This window comes from Takifugu flavidus, chromosome 1, assembly GCF_003711565.1.
Source record: "Takifugu flavidus isolate HTHZ2018 chromosome 1, ASM371156v2, whole genome shotgun sequence".
NCBI lineage: Eukaryota > Metazoa > Chordata > Actinopteri > Tetraodontiformes > Tetraodontidae > Takifugu > Takifugu flavidus.
Genome location: NC_079520.1, coordinates 12790381 through 12807477, shown reverse-complemented (window position 1 = coordinate 12807477; position 17097 = coordinate 12790381). Strand labels below are relative to the sequence as shown.

General features: G+C 42.3%; 1 protein-coding gene across 4 annotated transcripts in view; it reads left to right on the top strand.

Moving 5' to 3' along the window:
- The window catches only part of il1rapl1a (interleukin 1 receptor accessory protein-like 1a), a 125504-nt gene that overhangs the window by 16939 nt on the left and 91468 nt on the right, over nt 1–17097 (top strand). For all 4 annotated transcript variants that reach the window (XM_057051436.1, XM_057051425.1, XM_057051456.1 and 1 more), the window contains exon 2: nt 1169–1271. In XM_057051436.1, the coding sequence (XP_056907416.1) occupies nt 1190–1271 (82 nt within the window). In that variant the 5' untranslated portion in view covers nt 1169–1189. The remainder of the gene's footprint in view (nt 1–1168; nt 1272–17097) is intronic.

The following is a 17097-nucleotide window of genomic DNA, read 5'->3' as shown; positions in this document are numbered from 1 at the left end:
TTGTTTCCTGATGTTGAGCAAAATAATGCTGATTTACAGTTGCAAAAAAAGATAAATGAATTGTGAAGGGATTTTTTTCACTCCTCAGATACCCGTGGCATCAAACAATGGCCCCAACAGACACATGCTGGGTTGTTTGTGTGAAGCCTGATGAGGTTTTTCCTTTTCACCAGTTCATGGACATGCACTCTTTTTCTATAAATCCAAAATAGTTAGCTGATGATCATAAAGGCAGCAGCCTGAGGGGTTGACTTATAGGTTATAACCACTGCATGCTGGATTATTTTTTCCGTTTAACATTAAATTGCTGCAGCAGCACCGACTCTCTCTTGGGCGTAGGCTATTAGAGGGTAATTACTACATGTTAGATTATGTCATTTACTTAGAGACGATGAGGATGAGAGAGAGAATGAGCCACCTCCATCATTTAAAATGATATACGAGTCGATAAGGTGTACAGCTGGGATATTTGGCAAGACAAAGTGATCGTCTGAAATCCCCTTCAAGGTCTTCCATATTTTAAAATGAAGCTGACGATTTAAAGTGGAGTTTCTTACACATGTAATTATTTCTTCATTGATTTGTCAGCATCCCAGGGAATGGGTTTTCCCATGAAATATATTCCTTCTATCATAACCTGTCTCAATTGCAATCAAGAACCAAAATCATTACTAGAAATCCCTCCTGGGGGGAAATGGTATGTAGGTGTCTGTCTATATGTGAAAGTGTGTCCTTGGGTATCTGATCGTGCACTACTAAATCTTAAACTAAATCTTTCTTACAGCTTTCGTGAATATATTAAAAAATATATATTTAGTAACTAGAAAATAAGTCGGACTTTTCCACGTAAACATCATTGTCTGCTTTCCCTGTACAGATTTCTCAAATTAGTGTTCAAACTTTGTTCTCTCCCATCTGCTGCACTTTGAATGTCCGCTGCTCTCTCATGCCATCAAGCTTTTGGTCATATTTCTCCTTTTTTCCTGTACCTGCTGAACTATCGTAAATACCTGCTTGAAAATGCAACGCTTACCTTGGATCGCTCGTTTGGACAGAAACGCATTCATGGTTGGATTATGTGCGTGTATTTGTACCAACAATAGTCCTCTTGCCTGACCTCTCCTCTTCTCTCTTTCTTCTCGCCCCTTCCCTGTGTTTTTTCCTCTAGACTGTGAGGACGGGGGGGAAGATGAGACCTCCCAGCCCTCTGTTGTTCCTGCTGTGCATCACGCTGTCCATGAGTGTGAAGGTGGTCTCTAAGAGGGGCTCAGGTAGGTGTCCTCCCTGTGTTTATGTCTGCGTTTATGCGTGCAGCCCCTTCCAGTTTCTTTCTAAACTTCATGGTAGCCTCAGAACACCCCCCCCCCCCCCTTCCCAGTGATGTAATTTAGAAGTCTCTGGCCATTGTCATTGTTGATAATCTGGATTCTGTACTAAATGTTGCTCACAAAGACGATGAGCAGGGGACAGGGGACAACAGGGATGCCATCAGCCTTTTGTCTGATCCAAATGAATGAAATTCTTCCCAGAGCATCAGGATTTGCTCATTTCAGCTCAGTGGGGAGCGAGTGACAGCCAAACTCAAATAATGAATTGCTCGGTGAGCAGATAACAAGGGGTTACTGCAGGGTTCATTTTAACTCCAAATGCCAGCAAATTGAGCAGCAGTTGTGGACCGATGCAAAGGTCAAACAAAACAATAGAGTAAGAAGACTAAGGCTAAAAACTTTTCATGAGACAAATGTGCAAACAAAATGAGGCAGCCATTTAAAGCAGCGCTATAACAGAGCAGAAACAGGACCTGCTAGTTTTACAAGCATATGCTTTATTCACATCTCATTCTGATAGACTGAAATGCTAAAATGTCAATTAGAAGGTATGATAATGCAAGATAATCTTCTTCTATCGTGACTGCGTTGATGCTGTGGACACGACTGCGCACATTTAACGTTTTTAAGACTGACCTTTAGCTAAGGGTTTTATACTAAAGAAAGCAAAATGAAAGACCAGAGATAGCGGGGCAAGTCAGCGTCCAATGAAGTGCAATAAACAGCAGAGAAGACCATCAGCACACTCACACAGAGCTACTGAACTACTGTACAGCCTGTAATTTACAGTGACGGCTACTTTAGTGCCAAGTCTGTTATTATAATTTCATTTTTACGGAGCTCATCATAGAATTGATAAGCTACTGTCTGAAAAGAATTACTCTTATTTAATATAGCTGCATTTTATATAATTTACATGCACCTAAATTGTTTTTATTGTTATACATAAATACTGTATGTGTGACAAAAGACCATTATAAGGAACTTATTTAAATCGCCACAAATCAAATATGTGGAATTGTTAACAAATGATGTTGCAGTATTGGATGACTTGTCATGACATGACTGCTTATGGCTAACCTACCTAGACTAGCAGGTTACGCCCTGTTTTTAGGAAAGGCGACATTTTTACAAAATGAAGATGATTTGTGATTAGTTATTGAGCTCATTTTAATAGGTATAAGACCTTCTTAGTCTCATCAGGGAGTCGTATACATGTACAGCTTGCTATTTTTACACACACACCCGCACACACACACAGACACACACACACACATCCCCCTGTGCACTTCAGTACAGTGAGGATTTTCATGGAATTGACAGTGCATCTGATCAATCAAGTGGATCCTTTGGGACTTGATAGCAGCAAAGTCAATATTACCCCCAATGGGTGTGTGTGTGTGTGTGTGTGTGGGGGGGGGGGGGGGGGGGGGGGGGGGGGGGGTCAAAGGTGAGGGAGTGTCACCGAGTTGTGGCTATTTGATGGCACTTTGAAGGGCTTCTTGGTCTCCTAGAAAGATAATTAATGAAGCTGTGTGGAGGGTGAGACAAGTTCAGAATAAAGCTGTAATTTGGGACATAGATACTGAGCAGCCCTCTGTTTCTCACACACACACACACAGGCATGCACACACAGGCACGCATATTGACTTTACATTGACTTTCTTTCTGTGGGACTTTCAGTCTTTGAAATAAATCACATATGAAGTATCAATTAGGTGCGTATTGGGTACGTATACGTATTTTATGTAATGTCCATTTTAAAGGCGTTGAACAAAAACTTGCGTTTGACCTGCCATCCATTTAATTGAAAATGGGACTGCTGCGGACTGTAGATTGCAGCTTTTTCAAAGCTGGCCTTTTTAAGCTGTCCAGCCTGACTAAATATTGCTGTGAGAGCTGGGTCGCTGCTGTTTAATCTTTAAGATGCCAACGGAGCCGAACATAAAGTGAGCTGGTGAAGCCGAGAACAGGCAGCAACCAGAAACCCAGCTGCTTTATGCACTGGGCTTGTAGATAAATGTTACCTTGTCACTGTGTTGTTTAGGATACACTCAGCATGAAACTTTACTGATTTAAAGGTTTTTCTGTGAGCTGAGGGACACATGTATGAGAACTGGACACACTGCAGCTAAAGGCAAAGGTGACTTTTGGAGAAGGCAAACAAATAAATGACACTCGTTAACTGAGAAAGCATGTAGTTGAACAAACATTGCAAATGGGACAAAATTCAGACAGACAAGGAAATGCAGATATACAGCTTCTGCAGAGAGAAACCGAATAAAAAACCATCCAACAATTGCAACAGTCGATATTGGAGGCTTTGGGATATGTATTGTTGTCAGATCTCATGGGTCAAATTCATTTTCCTGACTTTATCCTCTCCTGTGCTGAAATATAGTAAAGCGAATGCAAAGATTGACATTCTGCGTTGTGATTTGTGGAAGTGAAGAAATGATTACTGGGTGATAGAGGCTCTGGTGAGACCTGTGGCAGGTTGGCTGCCGTGCTGGTTTAGAGCTGCCCGTCATCATCTTACTGCAGGAGAAGAAACAGAGACTGTATAACCTTGACTACCAGGTAAAGGTTCAGTTATTAGAGCTTGATTAGACCTCACGGGATTCTGAATAAAGCAACCATCCCATTGATTTTTCTCAGAATGCCATTCCCGGAGTTTGTAAGACACCAAAATCCTGTTGTTATCCCATATATCGGCTCTCCAGGCCTGTATTACCTGGACTAATGAGTTTTCCAATTGTGTGGATGCTGTATGTGTTTCTTATTACCCTATTCATCGTGCGGCGGTGCTCATGTCTTTAATGAGCAGTTTGGTATCACTTCAAGTAAATTGCACTCGGTTTGTGTTCATTACTCCACCCCCCAATCCAGGGATGTGTGTATGAACTGGTCACGCACGTGCTGTGTTTAACCCACGGTCAGGAGAGTGTGTGTCCTGCTGCCACAAAAGAGGACTTTACTGCACTTTGCTCAGGGTTGTGTAGAGCTGATCAAGGTCGTGCATGATGATGCGTGAGTTTTCCACCTAAGTACAGCATCTTTCGTGGTCCGTGCCTCAAGTCCAATTTCATTCCATTTTGTTACACCAGTTCCCAGCACTCTGTTCCATTAAGACATAAAAAATGACTCCGACCACACAGGGAGTCACGAACTTTCTGTTTTCTCACATCCTCAATTTTTAGATTACAACAAATTTTAAGCTATGTTAACAAGCATTGAAAACAGAAGCTTACAAGAAAAATGGAAATTGTACCAAGAAGAAAACATGTGTTGAGTTGTGCATATTTTCTTTCAAGTGGATAAAGCGATGAAATGAATAAAAATGATTCCTTTAAATGAAGTAGTGCTGCTGCAGCTGCAAAACATTCTGGTTCACTTCCAACGATTGCTGAAAGCACAAGAAACAAAAAGGGGGAGAAAAGACTTAAAGCCCCTCCTAAACCTGCCGGTGCTGGTTCCATCCTCTGGGCTGAACCAGACCTTTGAGCTGAGATCAGTCAGGAGAATCATTTGTGTGATATTTTAGGATGAAGCAGCGATAGAAAGCAGTCGATTAAATCCCTGCTCAGATCTGAGGTATAAAATATCTGCTTTATCTTTCTTCGGGATTATCAACTGCCTCATCCATCAGTGACATCATTCAGAGCAGCTGTCCGTCCGTCTGTCTGTCTGTTCTTGCATATTCTGGTTAGAATCGTGCTAAACAGGCACCGTGAGTGTTGGGATCCTGTGGACCAAAGCTGTGGAGTTTGCACATTCTGCCTGTCTGGGGGCTTTTTTCTTCCTACAGGTCAAAGTTATGTGAGAGGATTCAGCAGCAGCATCTTCAGCCTGTTCAGGGGGCTTTTTCTGCTGCTCTCCTAATTGGTTCCAGCTCTCCTTTGATGAGGCATCACATCAGAATAAAGCTGCTCTTGAGGTGGTATGTGGAGCCGTTATGGACCCTACATGCCTGAGCATGCTGAGCATCAGGCATCATAACGCCGAAACACAAACATACATTTAAGTGAGGTGCAAACACCTTTCTTTTACTTTTTTAGTGGCGCTGCCACCAGCTAGTTTGGAGTGTCCACCAAAACGTTTTCTGCTTTCTAACCAAATAAATTCCAAAGTATGTTTCATTCCTGTCCTTCCTACCTGCCATCACAGGAACTTAAAGCTACTGTATATTACTAATGGCGAGATTTTGATATTTGTGGCCAACAAATCAATTGCTATGTTGCGCATCGCAGGATAACAATATACCTCTTTATTTCCTCTCACCATTGTGTTTGTTGTTGTGCACAACTGCCATGTCTGTGAAAAAGAGTGAAAGGTATAGTCACTGGTCATGGACTCTAAGGAATCCAATCAAATCTGTTAGAGTCTGAAATGAAAAAGCTCCATAAAATATGGTACATTCGCCATTGCTATTGGCTCCATGTTTATCAGAACATATTACCTGGCATAGTCGAGGTCTCCTGCCCAGGCTGTTTACTGGAATAATGGCTTTTAAACTCAGCCTGTAGGGAACACGCTGTAATTTAAAGTGACACTCTCAGCTCAAACACAACATTGAGAGCATTACTCTGTCCTACACTTAACACGGCGGAATTAATATGTGAAGTGCTTCACTTGACTACTGTTGTTGAATCTGAATCATATGCCCGTGTTCATCTAAACAACAAAGATAATACAGTTTGGAAGGGTTAAAAAAATGAAAGCTCACTATAGTATTTGCAGATTAAGCTGTAATTTTCAAAGTACTTCCATGAAAATGTAATTGCATTAACAGCTGCACACAGTAATGCCAGCTGTGGCTGCTGGTTTTATAGTATGCAGTTGAAAGTCACACAAAAACCTCCAGAAAAATACCCTCCTGCCCATTGCACGCAGGAATATGAGTGAGTTATCCACAAGTCTCACTTCAAATCCTGGTTACAAAAGATGGATTCTACACTGATTTCATATTACACATTTTTATTGCAGAAATGATTGTTTCACATAAACCTGCTTTTGTTTTTCCAAATTATTGCCAGGCTACCTCCTCTGATAGGCAAATTAAGAAATAAGCATGTCAATAAATAAGTTGCACATAACATTAACTCGGGCAGTTGCTTCTAGATGTAGTAATAGCTGAGCTAGCAGTTTAATTGGGCCTCTGTCCTTGCCTCAGTCCAAAGCTTGGAGGAAGGATCGAAATATTGACTTAATATTTCTCACTAGACTACAAAAGGTGGGGAAAATGCCCCTTCCAGCTTGTTAGTACAGGGTCTCTCAGCTGAGGCCAATTTGTGTTGTCTTGCTGTAGCACTGTGCTCGTTCATTTACAGTGTTCTACTGCCATAACAGTCACACCTTTTCAACTGGACCAATGCGCTTTTATGATAAAAGTCCACTTAGAATTTTAAGCTGCGTTCCAGTTCTGAAGGTTGACTTTTTTGCCCTCGGATTACTGTATAACTATAAATAGCCAAAATGAAGGCGAGAGTGTTTGTTGGCTTGTCTTACAACCTGAGTCCCCAGATGCTTTTGTAGTAATGTGTCGTAATGGTTTATTGACAGATAACTGACCCCACTGACACCAGTTAATAATGTGATAGCAGCTGATCTCAAATTAAATGATTGATCATTCTACACCTTTCATCTAAAGTCGATAAAATCCCTCCAGGTATGATTTAAAACGCTGTAAAAAAAAATTAGTATCGAAATGCCGACATTCGTTTTCCTTTTCGTTGCTCAAAAAATAAAGACATAACACATATTTGTCACAGTGTATCTCCAAGTCAGTCACCCTTCTGGGATATGAACCTGCCCCATGAAGGGGCAATAATGATTGTGAGTCAGTTTCTGCTGCTGTTTTACCAATGACACCAACAAAAGGTGTGAAGAAGCAATTTTCAACACAAGCCCCTGATTCTTGGACAGGTTTTAATTTCTCCCACAGCCCACAGAAGTTGCTCGGGTGTTGCAGCTTCACTGCGATGGTACGTCCTTACCTGCTGTGAGGCTGGAGATGTCAAGAGACAGGCCAGCAGCCAGGGGCAGGTGGAGCTGAGGATCGTAGGAGGGAAACAACCTTGCAGCAGGACTGCTGGTTGTCTGCTCATATGTGCAAGAACAAATAGGAGGAACACGGACACACCACAGCTGGGCACAATCATTATTGTGCATGTTTCTGCCCAAACTGTCAAAAAAGACTCCAGGAAGATGGAATGAGGACCTGATCTTAAATTGGCCTCAGTCAACCACCTCTGGGACGAAGCATATCGTTGCACCCCCCCATCATCACATCACATGGCAAATGCCTTACCCCTTTCCCAGGAGGAGGATCCCCCAGGAGATCGTCCATCATCTCATCAGTAGCATGTTGTAGCATCCACACAAGCACCTGGAGGACAAACATTTTAATGAGAAGTATTATGAGTCGTCTGAAGAAATTCACAAATGTTGGTTCAAATTTCATTTTCAAATTTCAAACATTTTTTTTCACTTTAATTTTATTTGTGAGATATTTTATTTAAGTAATTCGTTTACATTTGGAGCAGTGCATCATTATGGCATGCTGAGAAGAAGAAGCTAGTTTTAATGAGTAGTAGTTTGCTCAGCTAATGACGCTAATGGCATGAGTATAACTATGATACCACAGAATATGTAAGAAAACACAACAAACTATCACCAGTGAAATTATTCACCTTGAAGGTTTATAAATGTATATTATTTTAAATTGTCAATTATTCCTTCACTGTAAAGCTGCTGATCTCATGTCTATGCATAGATGCTGAAAATACAGAATAAAGGAAGGATGTATTGCATTCACGGGACAGGTTTCTTTCTCTCCTTCTTTTCCCACTCCCAACACACATAAATGCATTACTGAGACTGGCCTGGTCAATACCTTTCTCTCTAAATGATGAGGAATGACCTGTGCTGCAGTAACACTGTGCTGGGAGATTGATCACATGCAGACTACTGGAGATTAAATGGCTTTCTCATGGACAGCCTCCCTGCCCCTGGATGGTGCACACAGCGCAGATAGGAAACGTGTTCTCCGTGCTCGCTTCACAGCAGGTGCACAGCTATAAGATAAGGCAATCAAGAAATAATACATGCTGTCAATGCCCCCACAGGCGTGAGGGGAAGAGTTAAAACAATGTAGTTTTAGCTTTTAAAAAATAGATTTCCATAGTTTGCCTTTAAACACCATCATCACGTGGGACATTTCCATCTATGAAATATTGCACGAGTGTGTGTATGATTGAAAGGTCTTCTGGAGGAGGGAGTCTGAGTGTGTGTTTAATGGTGGCAGCTAATAGTGAATGAATGCTACAATAATAAGTAGGAAAAAAGCACCCAGAGATTACAGACCTCCGCCAAGCAGATCATTCCCCTACATATTGACTTACACCCATAGTACAGTATATATACAGTATGTACATAGACTATATATAAGGGTTTATAATACATTATTGATTTATTTTGGCAGTTCAAAGGTCAAAGCCCCTCAGGAATCTGGAACATCACCAATATTTAATCAGTTCTTCCTTCGCATATTATCAACATTTCCATAATGAACTTTGAGTTTTTTGCTGAGAGATGCTTGCTGTCACATAACCTGCACGGCAGAGGCAATCAAAAGTACCGAGCAGTCTACAAATACTCAGCCTTTTGATGTTCACCTAATGTCAAAACAATACTCTCGTGATTATCCAAAATCCAGCCTTCCGGTTTTATGCCGACGACACGGTCATGTATTGTTTTGCACTCGTGACCACAGACATGTTTGCAGAATGAATTTAATAGTGTGCAAAAACAACTCTGTCAATTGCAACTTGTTATCAATGCTGATAAAACAAAACATGTTTTTCACTACTTAAGTATCAACAAGCTAAAATCAGACTATTCAACACACTGAAATTGTGTCTACTTTTAAATACCTGGGTTCTTCAGCGATGATTGCTTGTCTTTAACGGCACATCTTTGGAAAACAGCAAAGAAGCCGCAGCCTTTACGTGGAGTTTATTTCAGAAATAAGTCCTGCTTTTCCTTTGGGGTGAGACAGAAACTGGTGTAGTCGACCTTTCCTCTGATTATCGATTATGGTGACGTGCTATGTATGAATGCCTCCGCTCATGTGTTCGCAAGTGTGTATCATGGTGCTCAGGTATATCACAAACTGTGGAGCTCTATCTCATGGCTATGTTCTATACTAGAGTAGTAATTTGGCCATCTTTCTATGTGCACTGGCTCAGCCACTGGTTTGTCTTGATTTACAAGGCTATTCTTGTAATGATTCCATCATACTTATCATCTCTTGAACAATGTGGCCTAGTCTCTCTTCTCAGGACGTTTTATATTTTACTGTTTTAAGGTCAGAACAGAACTGTGAAAGAAAGCTTTTAGGTTTTCTGTTCCAGCTACATTGAACATTTTCTCAGTCAGAGCTCGCGCTCCAAAATCTTGTGCCTCTGAATATATTTACGTCCATGGTGAATGCCAGTATATGCGCTTCATGAGTACAGAGTTTAGATTTTTCCCTCTTTGTTGCTTGTTGGTGTTTAATGTGACCATGTGTTGAAACTTTTTCATTTTAACCATATGCCTTGCCATTCTTTGCTTAAAAAAGAGATCTTAGATCTTTGGGACAATAAACGTTCTACAGCTACTTAAAATAATCTAACAATAATCTAATACTACTACTACTAGCAGTTGTGCTACTAGCAGTAGTAATAATAATAATAATAAGACAATGGATTTTTAACAGCAGATTAACATAAATTGAGGACCGTAAAAAAGACACTTAAACCACAAGAAAAGCCAAAAAAGACATTACAACATTACATTAAAGCAGGTCTGTCAAAGCGGGACAAAAGAAGACACTTGACCTCTCCTTGGGCAGATCAAGCAGCTGACTCCAAAATCACTTAAAGAACTGGGGGCCAGATAATAAGACAGCCAGTGCAGGAAGGCTGATAATGGGGTGATGTGATGACATCCATTAAATCCTGTGAGGAGCCTCACTGCGGCACTCTGAAGTAGGTGGAACCTTTAGGAGATGTCAAACAGAATGGAGCGGCGGTAGATCATCTCCAGGGTAGACTGTAACAGCACTGGTTCTAGTCTGGATTTTGTTTGAAACGGACTATGTTTGTTGCCATTTTGATCAAGAGAGGTTCACATAGTGTGACCGAATACAGAGCTTTAAAACTCCCCTCTATGAATAAGTGATTTATGTAGAGTCAGCTGTGTTCATAAAGGTTAAATCTGTGTGTTCTATGAGTCTCTCTAAAATGTTTCCTTATATAACCAGAATAATCCTTAGTTTCACCCTAATTATTCAATCAATTAATTCAATTTTATTGCTGTTGCATGTACACGTACAGGAAACAAAATGTAGATTGCATCCAACTAGAAGTGCTCCAGCAGTATTAAACGTATTTGATATATTATGTGACTCATACATGCGTGTTGAGGTAGATCAGTCCAAGGGGGTGTTAATGAGTGAGCTGAGGGGAAAAAGGCTGTTCCTGATCCTGGGGGTTCTGGTCCTGAGGGCAGGAGGACAAACAGACTGTGTGCAGGATGGTAGGAGTCATTAGTAATGGATATTCAGAGCACTTCCTGTAGACGTCGCCAGTAGAAGGAAGTGATGCTCCACTGATGCGTTGGGCAGTTTTCATCACCTTCTGCAATGCCAAGCACTTCTCTTACCACAGTGTAACACGCTTGATAAGGATGCTCTCCATGGTGCAGTGGTAGAAATTCACCAGGAGGTCTGAAGAGAGGTAGCTTTTCTTCAGTAACCTCGGGAAAAGCGATGCTGGTGAAACTTCTTGACCAAGTTGGAGCAGTTTACTGTCCTGGTGAGGTCCAGTGAGATGGGATCTTGAGGAATTTGAAGCCAGCCACATGCTCCACCTCAGTCCCAGACATGTGAATAGGTTAATATTAATAGGTGATGGTCTTCCTTCTGAGGTCAGTGATGAGCTCCCTGGTCATCACGGCATTGAAAATTAGATTGTTCTCATCACGCTACACAGCCAAACAATTCATCTCCTTGCTGGAGGCAACATCATGGTTTTCCTTGGTGAGGCCGATCGCTGTTCTGTCATCTGCATACTTGGAAACGGAGTTGGAGCCGCGAATGGGCTGCAGTCGTGGGTGAAGATGGAGTAGGGCATCCTTCGGGTGTTAAGGGCGGGGGTGGAAGATCAGTGGTGGTCTAACTGAACATGTTGGTGTCTGTTGGTCAAAAAGTGCAATACCTAGTTGTATATGGAAGCTCCGATGCCCTGCTCACCGAGTTTAATGATTGTGTTTGTGGGATGACAGTGTTGAATGCTAAACTAAAATCAATGAACAGCATTCTAGCATAAGTGTCATCCTTTTCCAGCTGTGAGTGGACAGAGTGCAGGGCTGTGGAGACATGTGTATCTTCTGTGCACTTGGACTTGTGGTAGGCAAATTAAAAGTGGTCCAGGATTTGATTTGTGCCAGAACTAGCTGTTTGAAACACAGACGATAGGAGTGAGTCCTACCGGACAGTACCGGTGGTCATTAATTTGGGAGTGGAGGTACTGGTACGATGGAGGTGGGTTTGAAGTTGTCAGCACAATACAAGGGGCCTGTAGTCATTGACGCCCTGGATGCCTTGCCACAGACGCCAGGGGCTGGACTTAGGGAACTGCTCACCAACCTCCAGCCTGTATCAGTGTTTGGCTCTCTTGGTGCAGTGAGTGATGACACTGTCTGTGGTGGTGGAGTGTTCGGATGTGAGCACTCGAGGAAGTTAATAAGGTCTGCATTTTAGCCATGAGAAACTCCACATTAGGCGAGCAGCATCTCTTGGCAATGACAAACTCTGTGCATCAAGCTTCGTTAATATAAATGCACAAATCTCCACATCTAGTCTTACTGGATTTGTCTGCAGTCCTACCTGTGATGGATTTGGCTTCCTGCACACAATAGCACTGTCCAGAAAACTGGTGTTTAACCACGTGTCCGTGAAGATCATGCTTTTAGAGTCCATAACCCATTGTGGGTGATGCCTAGTCTTTGTTCATCCATTTTGTTCATCAGAGACTGAAAATGAGGGTAAAGGAAACTGATGTCGTGTTTGCTTTAGCTTAGCTCGTAGTCCTCCAAACACACCCCGCCTGTGTTTATGGTCTCAATGCCACCTGCAAGCACTTTCCCTGGGCCAGGGGGAATGAGCTGCCTCTGGTCTTCTGGAGATCTCCAGAATGATTTGAAGATCGGTGATAAACCTGTGAGAGTTGAGTGTTCTAATGTCCAAAAGCTCCTGTGTACTGTAGGATGTTTAAACAGCAAACTGAATGAAGAGCCCAGTGGGGAGTGTGTAACACACTGCTAATTTGTAAAATCTGGAGAGACGCTGAGCCTTGCGTTGTTCATGCGCCTCCATCTTTGTCTAGATTCACCAAGATGGCTGTGCATGTTTGGTTATTCAACCAAAACAATGACAGATCTTTTAAATATTAAAGGCAGGCTTATGCAGCTATAGCCATTGGGTCTTCTGTCATTATTTCTGCCCAAAGTCATTGCCTGTAAAGATATACACTTTAGTTAAAGTTGTTAAGTTGTCATCACAGCCAGTGAATCAAACCAAAAAACATCAAACTGCAGAAGATCACATGCATCATCTATGGCTTCACCAGGAGATTCTCTGAAAGCAGGAACTTAATGAACTCCACTGATGATCTTTCCCCGGGAAGCACAAAGCTTGGATCAACAGGCATTTTGTTTTTCTAATATTTTGTGGTGTTTGTAATGTTTATTGATGTGTCCAAAGATTACAACCACCTACAGGGTTCTTACAGTTTTTTGATTACTGACTTTTTGGCTTTTAACTGAGGAATTGTCTTTGCAGCACAGTCCAATGTATTTATAAGTGTTTGTTTTAAGCCCATACTGAGACATTGTGTATCATTGAACACATTACATGCCTTCAAACCACAATGAGTTAAAACAACACAGAGCAACATCTAGATTCTCCTTCAGGCTATTTAATCAACAGTCATGTGCCATCCTGCTGGAAAAGGGCTATGCACTTAGCTGCTGTCATGTGAAGCAGAAGTGCTCTCTTCCAGACAGTAGAAGCACACACAGTTCCAGTGTTTGTGTGTTCCCAGCAGCCAACCCTCATTAAGTTAAAAAACTTATAAAAGAAAAGTGATCTCCATGCAAAGAATGTGGGGGAGGAAGCTGAATATCTCCAAATGCTAATGAGGAGAGCCAGCTTTGACACACTAGTTGGTCTTTGTGTGTTCTCGTCGGAGCACGGTTGTGCATCTGTGTGTGTTACCATGTTTTTTTGTGCGAGCAGAGGTGAGATAAAGCAGTTATTTTTACATATCATTAGTAGCCCAGTGCAGTCCCATCACCCTGACAACTTCATCCCCTTCTCTCCCTCCTGCTTATCACCATAACGACTAATCTACCGTAAATATCACCGTCTCTCTGCCGCTGTCTTTCCCTTTCTCTGTTTCTCTCCATCACCCTTTATTCCCGTGGATCTTTTGCATTTTTTCGTCTGTCTCGTTGCCACAGCGCCTTCCTCCTCCCTCGCTGCCGCTCTCTCCTCCACTCAAGTCTAGTTGCTCTGTTCAGACTTCATTTTTCTGTGCCACTGCTGATGTGGGCGGTTCTGGTGACTGCACAATAACCTTGCTGCTGTTTCATGTAGTCAAGCGCCTGAGTTGGGATGACGATCAATAAAAAAAGGCGTGATCAAAGACGTGATCAAAGTAATCATGATCTTGAGGAGGATGGTGATTCTTCTGTGCATGTACGGTACATGCATGTTTTTTTTTTATCATCATTACGATTTTTAGGCCCGACTGCCTGGTCCAACTCTTCAGAGAGTTGCACCTCTGCGCCTTTATGTTCGACCTAAATGTGTTATTGACAGTGATTCTGGCCTGACAACTTGATTGGCCTACTACTACGCTCAAGGATTAACTTGCCAGTCTGGCAGGCTTTTACAATCAAAGGTCAAGCCAATGGTCTATTTGGCTGAGTAGCTCTGGGATTGACTTAACAGCCCAATGTGCTAATGCAGAGTTATCCCAAGGTTGAGCGGCACAGCAAGGACACACATGCTGTTTTACAGTCGATGTAGATCCCCAATCTGAAGCGAAGGGCCCCTGTAAAGGTGACAACATGAGAGGTGCTGAAAGGAACTCAAATAAAACCTATTCAATCAAATCCATCTCATATCTTAATCATGTGGTACCCCCCTCCCCCCACTTCTGTCTCTCTGTTAATCAGTTTGACATCTACTTCTGTCCATTCCCCCGTCCTTTTCATGACTAATCTTTTCATCAGCTGTAAGAGGTCACCTTTGCTCTCTCCTCTCACAAAACTCTAGGGAAGCCTTCCTGGATCCCGTCTTACATAACCGACACCCACTCACGCTCCTGCATAAGCGTATGTGTAAAGAGACACGTGAGAAGAGCCAGTTGGGAAAATTGGTCCCTGACAAAGTTCTGTTGTGTGTCCAGTGGTCGGCTCCTGCATTTAACCACTTCAGAATGAGAGCAGATGAATTGATCAACATCTCCTGTGGTTATACCCTGGCAATCTTTGGTAATGATTGATAGGCAGCCCGAGGAATCCAATATGAGTGAGATGAATGTTGTTTGGTTAAGGCTTCATCTGAAGGGAGCATATATTTTTGAATTCATATAATGTCAGCTCTCTCCCATATGCATGTGTCAGTTGCTGGCGGTATGCGACGTTTCTGGTAATGTTAGGACTCTTTTGAAGCTCAAAATGTGTCTGTTCTTCCTCCCTCTCCTTCCTTCTTTTCTTCTTGTTTCATTAAGCTACCCGGCTTAACACTATTTACATTTTCATTATTCTACCGTTACCAGGAAGAAACAGCATGAAATCCAGCAGTGTTCAGGACATTAGACAAGCTTCATTCTCACGCAAATGGATTTACATAAATAAAGCGGCTGATACATGGAGGCGAACCTGGAAAACAATGCAAGGGAGATGAGGTAACAAAGGACAGTGCGAGCAAAGGGACAGAGAAGCCCTACAATGGATCAAGAGGACGAGTTGTGCTGCTGAGAGCTGGTGAGAGAGAAGGATGTAAAGTGGTAAAGGCGAGGGGATTTGGTGGAATTCTCCGGCTGTATAAAGTGGTCTCTGAGGGACTGACAGAGGTCCTCTGATCTACTGAATGTGATCAATACGGCTCTGGATTCCCTCATTACAGGAACAGCCCTCATTTTATTTACCATACAATGGACCAGTGCAAGCAAACTCTGCTCATGCGTATTTGGGGCCATCGTGTATTTTGAGATCTGTTTTCTTCTCTGAAAAAATGAAAATGAATGCATGTTTATGTGCGGTTATTTCAATTGATATGCTAATTGCTGAAGTGAAATCCAACAGGTAAGTTCCTTATGGACAGGGGAGGGAAGAAAACTCATTCACACACTTGTGTCTGGTGTGTCCATCGCTTTCCAGGCTCAACTGGAGTGTGTTTGAGTGTGTTTGGAGTAGCAAGATTATGTGAAGAAAAAAAATTGTTTGAAGCAGAAACTCAGTGAACTGCCTAATTAGTTCTTCTGTGCTGACACATTATTAATTTTATTTGTATCTATCCAAGCTTGTTATTGAATAAGCAGTATTGTTATTCCATATAATATGAACTTAGTTTTACTGTAGATAATTATGTTTTGATTTTCTCAAATTATTAAATACTTTATTTTTCCATTTTATTAAAAGATTAGGTTCTGTGTGTGTGTGTGTGTGTGTGTGTGTATCTTTGTGTGTGTGTGTGTCTGTGCATGTGTGGTCCAGTAGCTTTGCCCTCAGAATGCTAATGACAGATTAGCCTCAGAGGTTTCCTTCACCCTCCTGAGTCGCCTCTGGGATTGTCCGCACATCAGCCAATCACTGACAGTATTTCTTCTCCTCAGCCCTCACAGTGCATCCCCGTTCCATTACACTCTGACCTGGAGACCCTGCTTTCAAACCTTAAATAAGGACCAACAAAAAAGGAAAGGATTTGGGATCCCCCCCCACACACACACTTTTACAGAAATTCTCTGGGATTATTTCCTGAAAAGCTCGGAAGTCTTGGTGATACAGGTTGTCGCTGTGGGTTGTTGAACTTGTAGCCTCCAAGTGGACGTCCATTCTGCAACTTGGAGGAGCAGTGGGTGGAAAATTTGCAAAAGAAAGAGTTGTCCTGATCTGCTTAAAGATGTGTTGCAAAGAGCTGCCACATAGTTGGTGCTGCAGGTTTTATACAGGCAATCCTTTATGGATGATCACGTTTTGCTACATCAGAACAGGCAGTTGGGTTTACTGAATATCGCTGCAGTGCGTCTGACTCAGGGTAGTGAAGGGTCACCTGTAATGGAGAGCAAATCCTCCCAGAACTCGAGGGCTTTCTCTATAATAGACCCCTCACCTGGTCAAATGGAAGGTAAACAGCGCGAGCACACAGACACAAGGCAAACTGTTATATGCACAAGAGCCGTTTACACAAGCTCTGCCTCCACTCTTTAAACTAAGCCATGTTTGAGGATGAGGGGGGTCAAAGGTCAGACATTTTACACACTGGAAGATGGATCCGAGAGGCGGCCCGCGTGGGGTGCATCGTTTCTCCCGGGCCGTTTTGTAAATCTGTTTGCGAGGTTGTCTGATTTTGTAAGGAACGGTTTCTGCAATTTGATTTTCTCGTCCCTGTTTTGGGTTTGATTCCATCCCAAAACGCAGCGATCAGATTAAC